The following is an 11,777-nucleotide window of genomic DNA, read 5'->3' as shown; positions in this document are numbered from 1 at the left end:
TGTAGCAATCTGCATTAAGGGGGAGGAAGGAGGGGGTGGAGGGGGTTAATGTAGCAATCTGCATTAAGGGGGAGGAAGGAGGGGGTGGAGGGGGTTAATGTAGCAATCTGCATTAAGGGGGAGGAAGGAGGGGGTGGAGGGGGTTAATGTAGCAATCTGCATTAAGGGGGAGGAAGGAGGGGTGGAGGGGTTAATGTAGCAATCTGCATTAAGGGGGAGGAAGGGGGGTGGAGGGGGTTAATGTAGCAATCTGCATTAAGGGGGGAGGTTAAAGCAATCTGCATTAAGGGGGAGGGGGTGGAGGGGGTTAATGTAGCAATCTGCATTAAGGGGGAGGAAGGAGGGGTGGAGGGGGTTAATGTAGCAATCTGCATTAAGGGGGAGGAAGGAGGGGGTGGAGGGGGTTAATGTTAATAGCAATCTGCATTAAGGGGGAGGAAGGAGGGGGTGGAGGGGGTTAATGTAGCAATCTGCATTAAGGGGGAGGAAGGATGGGGTGGGAGGGATTTAATGTAGCAATCTGCATTAAGGGGGAGGAAGGAGGGGGTGGGAGGGGTTAATGTAGCAATCTGCATTAAGGGGTGGAGGGATGTAGCAATCTGCATTGGAGGGGGTGGAGGGGGTTAATGTAGCATTAATGTAGCAATGTCTCAATCTGCATTAAGTGGAGGGGGTTAATGAGGAAGGGGGGGTGGAGGGGTGGGGTTAATGTAGCAATCTGCATTAATGTAGGCATTAAGAGGAAGGAGGGGGGTGGAGGGGGTTAATGTAGCAATCTGCATTAAGGGGGAGGAAGGAGGGGGTGGAGGGGTTTAATCTGCATTAAGGGGAGGAAGGAGGGGGTGGGGGGTGGGGGTTAATGTAGCAATCTGCATTAAGGGATAGAGGAAGGAGGGGGTGGAGGGGGTTAATGTAGCAATCTGCATTAAGGGGGAGAGGAAGGAGGGGGGTGGAGGGGGTTAATGTAGCAATCTGCATTAAGGGAGAGGAAGGAGGGGGTGGAGGGGTTAATGTAGCAATCTGCATTAAGGGGGAGGAAGGAGGGGGTTAATGTAGCAATCTGCATTAAGGGGGAGGGGGAAGGAGGGGGTGGAGGGGGTTAATGTAGCAATCTGCATTAAGGGGGAGGAAGGAGGGGGGGTGGAGGGGGTTAATGTAGCAATCTGCATTAAGGGAGAGAGGAAGGAGGGGTGGAGGGGGTTAATGTAGCAATCTGCATTAAGGGGGAGGAAGGAGGGGTTAAAGGGGTGGAGGGGGTTAATGTAGCAATCTGCATTAAGGGAGAGAGGAAGGAGGGGGTGGAGGGGGTTAATGTAGCAATCTGCATTAAGGGAGAGGGGATGGAGAGGGTGGAGGGGGTTAATGCAGCAATCTGCATTAAGGGGTAGAGGGTGGAGGGGGTTAATGTAGGATTCTGCATTAAGGGGGAGGAAGGAGGGGGTGGGGGGGTTAATGTAGCAATCTGCATCAAGGGGTAGAGGGTGGAGGGGGTTAATGTAGCATTCTGCATTAAGGGGGAGGAAGGAGGGGGTGGAGGGGGTTAATGTAGCAATCTGCATTAAGGGGGAGGAAGGAGGGGGTGGAGGGGGTTAATGCAGCAATCCGCATTAAGGGAGAGAGGAAGGAGGGGGTGGAGGGGGTTAATGTAGCAATCTGCATTAAGGGGGAGGAAGGAGGGGGGGAAGGGGGGGTTAATTGACCAATCTGCATTAAGGGGAGAGGGTGGAGAGGGTGGGGGTTAATGTAGCATTCTGCATTAATGGGGGGGGGGGGTGGAGGGGGTTCATGTTAGTCTGGGTGTGTAGGAGTTTGATTCTGCTGAGGTGATGTTTGCTCAGAACAAACAGTTTATCAAGGTTACGGATTCTATTCATGAACCCCTTCCTAAGGATTAGTGTGTGTGTGTGTGTGTGTGTGTGTGTGTGTGTGTGTGTGTGTGTGTGTGTGTGTGTGTGTGTGTGTGTGTGTGTGTGTGTGTGTGTGTGTGTGTGTGTGTGTGTGTGTGTGTGTGTGTGTGTGTGTGTGTGTGTGTGTGTGTGTGTGTGTGCGTGAATGAAGCAGGCTTACCTCAGCAAGGTGGATTACAAGTCAGTCATTCAGTCAGTAAATAAAACAAATAAAATTGGTTCACCTTTATTTAACCAGGTAGGAGAGTTGAGAACAAGTTCTCATTTACAACTGTGACCTGGCCAAGATAAAGCATAGCAGTTTGACAGATACAACGACACAGAGTTACACATGGAGTAAAACAAACATACAGTCAATAATACAGTAGAAACAAGTCTATATACGATGTGAGCAAATGAGGTGAGAAGGGAGGTAAAGGCAAAAAAGGCCATGGTGGCAGAGTAAATACAATATAGCAAGTAAAACACTGGAATGGTAGATTTGCAGTGGAAGAAAGTGCAAAGTAGAGAGAAATAATGGGGTGCAAAGGAGCAAAATAAGTAATTAAATACAGTAGGGAAAGAGGTAGTTGTTTGGGCTAAATTATAGGTGGGCCATGTACAGGTGCAGTAATCTGTGAGCTGCTCTGACAGTTGGTGCTTAAAGCTAGTGAGGGAGATAAATGTTTCCAGTTTCAGAGATTTTTGTAGTTCGTTCCAGTCATTGACAGCAGAGAACTGGAAGGAAAGGCGGCCAAAGGAGGACTTGGTTTTGGGGGTGACCAGAGAGATATACCTGCTGGAGCAGGTGCTACAGGTGGTTGCTGCTATGGTGATAAGCGAGCTGAGATAAGGGGGGACTTTACCTAGCAGGGTCTTGTAGATGCTGGAGCCAGTGGGTTTGGCGACGAGTATGAAGCGAGGGCCAGCCAACGAGAGCGTACAGGTCACAGTGGTGGGTAGTATAAGGTGCTTTGGTAACAAAACGGATGGCACTGTGATAAACTGCATCCAGTTTGTTGAGTAGAGTATCGGAAGCCATTTTGTAGATGACATCGCCGGGGCTTTGGTGACAAAATGGACGGCAAATGAAGAAGACTGAGCTCAGGTGGTTTGCAGGGCCCGACGTCATAGCCTAGTCACCTGTGACCTTTTGGATGACATCATAGTGTTTTTAGTGACGTTGTCTTTCTTTTGTTGTGAGGACTTTATGGTTACCAAGACAGGAAGCAGAACACCACTTTGTTGTACACACATCGCTGTTTGTCTGTTGTTGAGACAGCTTCACCTGTCAACCCCTACCCATGTTGTCTGTTGTTAAATGTTGAGACAGCTTCATCTGTCAACCCCTACCCATGTTGTCTGTTGTTAAATGTTGAGACAGCTTCATCTGTCAACCCCTACCCATGTTGTCTGTTGTTGAGACAGCTTCACCTGTCAACCCCTACCCATGTTGTCTGTTGTTGAGACAGCTTCACCTGTCAACTCCTACCCATGTTGTCTGTTGTTGAGACAGCTTCATCTGTCAACCCCTACCCATGTTGTCTGTTGTTGAGACAGCTTCATCTGTCAACTCCTACCCATGTTGTCTGTTGTTGAGACAGCTTCACCTGCCAACTCCTACCCATGTTGTCTGTTGTTGAGACAGCTTCATCTGTCAACTCCTACCCATGTTGTCTGTAACTCCTACCCATGTTGTCTGTAACTCCTACCCATGTTGTCTGTAACTCCTACCCATGTTGTCTGTTGTTTAGACAGCTTCATCTGCTTGTCTGTTATTCTACTGATGTGTCTCTTGTTCTCTGCCTCTCTCTCCCTGACAGGATGCTTTGCCCGGCTGTATCTACACTGTCCTGTTACTGGCTGATAGAGACCTGGTTCTACGCCTGGAGAAACCCTCAGCTGTACAGGTAACACACAGAGACCTGGTTCTACACCTGGAGAAACCCTCAGCCGTACAGGTAACACACAGAGACCTGGTTCTACGCCTGGAGAAACCCTCAGCTGTACAGGTAACACACAGAGACCTGGTTCTACACCTGGAGAAACCCTCAGCCGTACAGGTAACACACAGAGACCTGGTTCTACACCTGGAGAAACCCTCAGCCGTACAGGTAACACACAGACCTGGTTCTACACCTGGAGAAACCCTCAGCCGTACAGGTAACACAGAGACCTGGTTCTACACCTGGAGAAACCCTCAGCCGTACAGGTAACACACACAGACCTGGTTCTACACCTGGAGAAACCCTCAGCCGTACAGGAACACAGTCCTACCCTCACAGTAATACTCTGTGTGGTAACAGCTATGGTTTCTCAAGACGTCCTTCACAGTAATACTCTGTGTGGTAACAGCTATGGTTTCTCAAGACGTCCTTCACAGTAATACTCTGTGTGGTAACAGCTATGGTTTCTCAAGACGTCCCTCACAGTAATACTCTGTGTAGTAAAAGCTATGGTTTCTCAAGGCGTCCTTCACAGTAATACTCTGTGTGGTAACAGCTATGGTTTCTCAAGACGTCCTTCACAGTAATACTCTGTGTGGTTACAGCTATGGTTTCTCAGGGCGTCCTTCACAGTAATACTCTGTGTGGTAACAGCTATGGTTTCTCAGGGCGTCCTTCACAGTAATACTCTGCATAGTAACAGCTATGGTTTCTCAAGGCGTCCTTCACAGTAATACTCTGTGTGGTAACAGCTATGGTTTCTCAGGGCGTCCTTCACAGTAATACTCTGTGTGGTAACAGCTATGGTTTCTCAGGGCGTCCTTCACAGTAATACTCTGTGTGGTAACAGCTATGGTTTCTTAGGGCGTCCCTCACAGTAATACTCTGTAGTAACAGCTATGGTTTCTCAGGGCGTCCCTCACAGTAATACTCTGTAGTAACAGCTATGGTTTCTCAGGACGTCCCTCACAGTAATACTCTGTGTGGTAACAGCTATGGTTTCTCAGGGCGTCCCTCACAGTAATACTCTGCGTAGTAACAGCTATGGTTTCTCAGGGCGTCCCTCACAGTAATACTCTGTGTAGTAACAGCTATGGTTTCTCAGGGTGTCCCTCACAGTAATACTCTGCGTAGTAACAGCTATGGTTTCTCAGGGCGTCCCTCACAGTAATACTCTGTGTGGTAACAGCTATGGTTTCTCAGGGCGTCCCTCACATCGCTCAGAAGACTTTTTCTTTGTGAAGTTCAGTCTTGTTTCCCTTCTCAAACCAATCCATGGCTCCACACTGCAGTGGAATGTGTGTGTGAGGAATGTATTATTTTAGAGAGATGTGGTGTGTGTGTTGTGATTGGACGGGGACGAGGTGGCCCCAGGATATGGCCCTGAAGGTGAGCTGTGGTGTGTGTGTTGTGATTGGACGAGCTGTGGTGTGTGTGTTGTGATTGCGACGGTTTGGACGAGGTGGTGACCAGGTGGCCCCAGGATATGGCCCTGAAGGTGAGCTGTGGTGTGTGTGTTGTGATTGGACGGGGACGAGGTGGCCCCAGGATATGGCCCTGAAGGAGAGCTGTGGTGTGTGTGTTGTGATTGGACGGGGGCAAGGTGGCCCCAGGATATGGCCCTGAAGGAGAGCTGTGGTGTGTGTGTTGTGATTGGACGGGGACTAGGTGGCCCCAGGATATGGCCCTGAAGGAGAGCTGTGGTGTGTGTGTTGTGATTGTGGCCCCAGGATATGGCCCTGAAGGAGAGCTGTGGTGTGTGTGTTGTGATTGGACGGGGACGAGGTGGCCCCAGGATATGGCCCTGAAGGAGAGCTGTGGTGTGTGTGTTGTGATTGGACGGGGACGAGGGCCCCAGGATATGGCCCAGGATATGGCCCTGAAGGAGAGCTGTGGTGTGTGTGTTGTGATTGGACGGGGACGAGGTGGCCCCAGGATATGGCCCCTGTGAAGGAGAGCTGTGGTGTGTGTGTTGTGATTGGACGGGGACGAGGTGGCCCCAGGATATGGCCCTGAAGGAGAGCTGTGGTGTGTGTGTTGTGATTGGACGGGGACGAGGTGGCCCCAGGATATGGCCCTGAAGGAGAGCTGTGGTGTGTGTGTTGTGATTGGACGGGGACGAGGTGGCCCCAGGATATGGCCCTGAAGGAGAGCTGTGGTGTGTGTGTTGTGATTGGACGGGGACTGTGGTGTGTGTGTTGAACGGGGTAGGTGGCCCCAGGATATTGAAGGGGTTGTTGTAATGTATTGAGATCTGTCTGGCAGAGTGTTGAGGGACTGTTGTAATGTATTATATAATAATAATATAATATATGCCATTTAGCAGACGCTTTTATCCAAAGCGACTTACAGTCATTATTGAGTTCTGTCTGGCAGAGTGTTGAGGGACTGTTGTAATGTATTGAGATCTGTCTGGCAGAGTGTTGAGGGGCTGTTGTAATGTATTGAGATCTGTCTGGCAGAGTGTTGAGGGGCTGTTGTAATGTATTGAGATCTGTCTGGCAGAGTGTTGGGGGGCTGTTGTAATGTATTGAGATCTGTCTGGCAGAGTGTTGAGGGGATGTTGTAATGTATTTAGTATTGAGATCTGTCTGGCAGAGTGTTGAGGGACTGTTGTAATGTATAGAGATCTGTCTGGCAGAGTGTTGAGGGACTGTTGTAATGTATTGAGATCTGTCTGGCAGAGTGTTGAGGGGCTGTTGTAATGTATTGAGATCTGTCTGGCAGAGTGTTGAGGGGCTGTTGTAATGTATTGAGATCTGTCTGGCAGAGTGTTGGGGGGCTGTTGTAATGTATTGAGATCTGTCTGGCAGAGTGTTGGGGGGCTGTTGTAATGTATTGAGATCTGTCTGGCAGAGTGTTGAGGGGATGTTGTAATGTATTGAGTATTGAGTTGTTGTCATGTTACAAACCTTCATTGGTGTGCTGCTGCTAAGTGGTGTGGTGGTATTGTTGTCCTAAATATATTCTCTCTCTCACCCCTCTTTATCTCCCTCCCTCTCTCTCACCCCTCTTTAATCTCCCTCCCTCCCTCCCTCCCTCCCTCCCTCTCCTCTCTCCTCCTCTCCTCTCTCTCTCTCTCTCTCTCTCTCTCTCTCTCTCTCTCTCTCTCTCTCTCTCTCTCTCTCTCTCTCTCTCTCTCTCTCTCTCTCTCTCTCTCTCTCTCTCTCTCTCTCTCTCTCTCTCTCTCTCTCTCTCTCTCTCTCTCTCTCTCTCTCTCTCTCTCTCTCTCTCTCTCTCTCTCTCTCTCTCTCTCTCTCTCTCTCTCTCTCTCTCTCTCTCTCTCTCTCTCTCTCTCTCCCTCCTCCTCCTATATCTCCCCTTCTATCTGTCCCTCTTTCTCTCCCTCTCTCTCTCTCTCTCTCTCTCTCTCTCTCTCTCTCTCTCTCTCTCTCTCTCTCTCTCTCTCTCTCTCTCTCCCCTCCTCCTCCTATATCTCCCCTTCTATCTGTCCCCTCTTTCTCCCTCTCTCTCTCTCTCTCTCTCTCTCTCTCTCTCTCTCTCTCTCTCTCTCTCTCTCTCTCTCTCTCTCTCTCTCTCTCTCTCTCTCTCTCTCTCTCTCTCCCCCTCCCTCTCTCCCTCCACCTCCCCCTCCTATCTCTCTCCCTCTCCCCTCCTCTCTCTCCAGGTGGAGTTGTTGACCTCTCTGAAGTCTCTCTATAAGCATGTGGAGGTCTCTCAGCTGCCTACTGAGTTTGACGGATCCTTCCCCTTTTCACACAGCGCCTGGGTCTGCTTCAGAACGGTGAGATATGATGGTGAAGCTAGGTGATGGTGAAGCAAGGTGATGGTGAAGCTAGGTGATGGTGATGGTGAAGCTAGGTGATGGTGATGGTGAAGCTAGGTGATGGTGAAGCTAGGTGATGGTGATGTTGAAGCCAGGTGATGTTGAAGCTAGGTGATGGTGAAGCTAGGTGATGGTGAAGCTAGGTGATGGTGAAGCTAGGTGATGGTGAAGCTAGGTGATGGTGAAGCTAGGTGATGGTGATGATGAAGATAGGTGATGGTGATGCTAGGTGATGATGATGATGAAGCTAGGTGATGGTGATGCTAGGTGATGATGAAGATAGGTGATGGTGATGCTAGGTGATGATGATGATGCTAGGTGATGATGAAGATAGGTGATGGTGATGCTAGGTGATGATGATGATGCTAGGTGATGGTGATGCTAGGTGATGATGAAGCTAGGTGATGGTGATGCTAGGTGATGATGAAGATAGGTGATGGTGATGATGAAGCTAGGTGATGGTGATGCCAGGTGATGATGAAGATAGGTGATGGTGATGATGAAGATAGGTGATGGTGATGCCAGGTGATGATGAAGATAGGTGATGGTGATGATGAAGATAGGTGATGGTGGTGATGAAGCTAGGTGATGGTGATGCTAGGTGATGATGAAGATAGGTGATGGTGAAGCTAGGTGATGGTGATGATGAAGATAGGTGATGGTAGGTGATGATGAAGCTAGGTGATGGTGATGCTAGGTGATCGTGAGACTTCATACCTCCACATCTAACGTGTATCACCCACGTGGGTGCTCCCTCTGGTGCTGCTCTTCAGCGCCAACAGCCCACCACACATCAGTCCAGAGCAGTAGTCACCCTCACTACGAGCTCTCTGACATTTACACAATGCAGTCAGGTCTCGTTGATCAAACGTTAGCCAGGTAGCTAGCTAGCCAAACCGGACAAGTCAACCTGCCGTTAGTGCTGAGATACATCAAACGTTATCCAGGTAGCTAGCTAGCCAAACCGGACAAGTCAACCTGCCGTCTGTGCTGAGATACATCAAACGTTAGCCAGGTATCTAGCTAGCCAAACCGGACAAGTCAACATGCCGTTAGTGCTGAGATACATCAAACGTTAGCCAGGTAGCTAGCTAGCCATACCAGACAAGTCAACCTGCCGTTAGTGCTGAGATACATCAAACGTTAGCCAGGTAGCTAGCTAGCCAAACCGGACAAGTCAACCTGCCGTTAGTGCTGAGATACATCAAACGTTAGCCAGGTAGCTAGCTAGCCAAACCGGACAAGTCAACCTGCCGTCTGTGCTGAGATACATCAAACGTTAGCCAGGTATCTAGCTAGCCAAACCGGACAAGTCAACATGCCGTTAGTGCTGAGATACATCAAACGTTAGCCAGGTAGCTAGCTAGCCATACCAGACAAGTCAACCTGCCGTTAGTGCTGAGATACATCAAACGTTAGCCAGGTAGCTAGCTAGCCAAACCGGACAAGTCAACCTGCCGTTAGTGCTGAGATACATCAAACGTTAGCCAGGTAGCTAGCTAGCCAAACCGGACAAGTCAACCTGCCGTTAGTGCTGAGATACATCAAACGTTAGCCAGGTATCTAGCTAGCCAAACCGGACAAGTCAACATGCCGTTAGTGCTGAGATACATCAAACGTTAGCCAGGTAGCTAGCTAGCCATACCAGACAAGTCAACCTGCCGTTAGTGCTGAGATACATCAAACGTTAGCCAGGTAGCTAGCTAGCCAAACCGGACAAGTCAACCTGCCGTTAGTGCTGAGATACATCAAACGTTAGCCAGGTAGCTAGCTAGCCAAACCGGACAAGTCAACCTGCCGTCTGTGCTGAGATACATCAAACGTTAGCCAGGTATCTAGCTAGCCAAACCGGACAAGTCAACATGCCGTTAGTGCTGAGATACATCAAACGTTAGCCAGGTAGCTAGCTAGCCATACCAGACAAGTCAACCTGCCGTTAGTGCTGAGATACATCAAACGTTAGCCAGGTAGCTAGCTAGCCAAACCGGACAAGTCAACCTGCCGTTAGTGCTGAGATACATCAAACGTTAGCCAGGTAGCTAGCTAGCCAAACCGGACAAGTCAACCTGCCGTTAGTGCTGAGATACATCAAACGTTAGCCAGGTAGCTAGCTAGCCAAACCGGACAAGTCAACCTGCCGTTAGTGCTGAGATACATCAAACGTTAGCCAGGTAGCTAGCTAGCCAAACCCGACAAGTCAACATGCCGTTAGTGCTGAGATACATCAAACGTTAGCCAGGTAGCTAGCTAGCAAAACCGGACAAGTCAACCTGCCGTTAGTGCTGAGATACATCAAACGTTAGCCAGGTAGCTAGCTAGCCAAACCGGACAAGTCAACCTGCCGTTAGTGCTGAGATACATCAAACGTTAGCCAGGTAGCTAGCTAGCCAAACCGGACAAGTCAACATGCCGTTAGTGCTGAGATACATCAAACGTTAGCCAGGTAGCTAGCTAGCCAAACCGGACAAGTCAACCTGCCGTTAGTGCTGAGATACATCAAACGTTAGCCAGGTAGCTAGCTAGCCAAACCGGACAAGTCAACCTGCCGTTAGTGCTGAGATACATCAAACGTTAGCCAGGTAGCTAGCTAGCCAAACCGGACAAGTCAACCTGCCGTTAGTGCTGAGATACATCAAACGTTAGCCAGGTAGCTAGCTAGCCAAACCCGACAAGTCAACATGCCGTTAGTGCTGAGATACATCAAACGTTAGCCAGGTAGCTAGCTAGCAAAACCGGACAAGTCAACCTGCCGTTAGTGCTGAGATACATCAAACGTTATCCAGGTAGCTAGCTAGCCAAACCGGACAAGTCAACCTGCCGTTAGTGCTGAGATACATCAAACGTTAGCCAGGTAGCTAGCTAGCCAAACCGGACAAGTCAACATGCCGTTAGTGCTGAGATACATCAAACGTTAGCCAGGTAGCTAGCTAGCCAAACCGGACAAGTCAACATGCCGTTAGTGCTGAGATACATCAAACGTTAGCCAGGTAGCTAGCTAGCCAAACCGGACAAGTCAACCTGCCGTCTGTGCTGAGATACATCAAACGTTAGCCAGGTAGCTAGCTAGCCAAACCGGACAAGTCAACATGCTGTTAGTGCTGAGATACATCAAGCGTTAGCCAGGTAGCTAGCTAGCCAAACCGGACAAGTCAACATGCCGTTAGTGCTGAGATACATCAAACGTTAGCCAGGTAGCTAGCTAGCCAAACCCGACAAGTCAACCTGCCTTCAGTCCTGCAACTCCTGTAAAAACAACCGGATATATCCAATCAAATCAATGACTTATCAAAAACAAAATCAATCAACACTAAACCAACAACAAACAAAAACGTTTTAAATAAAATATGTCCAACTTTCCAGAACTCTCTGTTTAGGCTGCTTTACGGCGCCATGGCAACCACGTGCTGCTGTGATGACTAAAGTTGTCTGTCCTTAGTTATCTGTTTGTCTGTCTCTCGGGTCTGTGTATAGTTGTCTTTCATGTGGTTGAACAGTGTGTCTCTGTTCTGACGGTGGTGTTTCAGAGACTGGAACAGCTAACCAGTCACTGTGAGGACGCTGTCAACCTTCTGCAGAGTACCATCACAGGTCTGGAGTCTACTGTCCTGCCAGCTACTGCTGAGGTAACTACCATGTTAATATAGTCTGTAGTCAGTCTACTGTCCTGCCAGCTACTGCTGAGGTAACTACCATGTTAATATAGTCTGTAGTCAGTCTACTGTCCTGCCAGCTACTGCTGAGGTAACTACCATGTTAATATAGTCTGTAGTCAGTCTGCTGTCCTGCCAGCTACTGCTGAGGTAACTACCATGTTAATATAGTCTGTAGTCAGTCTACTGTCCTGCCAGCTACTGCTGAGGTAACTACCATGTTAATATAGTCTGTAGTCAGTCTACTGTCCTGCCAGCTACTGCTGAGGTAACTACCATGTTAATATAGTCTGTAGTCAGTCTACTGTCCTGCCAGCTACTGCTGAGGTAACTACCATGTTAATATAGTCTGTAGTCAGTCTGCTGTCCTGCCAGCTACTGCTGAGGTAACTACCATGTTAATATAGTCTGTAGTCAGTCTACTGTCCTGGCAGCTACTGCTGAGGTAACTACCATGTTAATATAGTCTGTAGTCAGTCTACTGTCCTGCCAGCTACTGCTGAGGTAA

General features: G+C 49.1%; 1 protein-coding gene across 1 annotated transcript in view; it reads left to right on the top strand.

The window, feature by feature from the left end:
• The window catches only part of LOC124035367, a 160,228-nt gene that overhangs the window by 45,315 nt on the left and 103,136 nt on the right, over positions 1-11,777 (top strand). Inside the window, exons 7-9 of the mRNA XM_046348828.1 lie at positions 3,710-3,796; positions 7,461-7,577; positions 11,144-11,242. Of these exons, the coding sequence (XP_046204784.1) occupies positions 3,710-3,796; positions 7,461-7,577; positions 11,144-11,242 (303 nt within the window). The remainder of the gene's footprint in view (positions 1-3,709; positions 3,797-7,460; positions 7,578-11,143; positions 11,243-11,777) is intronic.

The sequence above is a fragment of the Oncorhynchus gorbuscha genome, linkage group LG05 (genome assembly GCF_021184085.1).
Source record: "Oncorhynchus gorbuscha isolate QuinsamMale2020 ecotype Even-year linkage group LG05, OgorEven_v1.0, whole genome shotgun sequence".
NCBI lineage: Eukaryota > Metazoa > Chordata > Actinopteri > Salmoniformes > Salmonidae > Oncorhynchus > Oncorhynchus gorbuscha.
The sequence above is the reverse complement of the archived record's forward strand: the minus strand, read 5'-3'. Positions and strand labels throughout refer to the sequence as shown.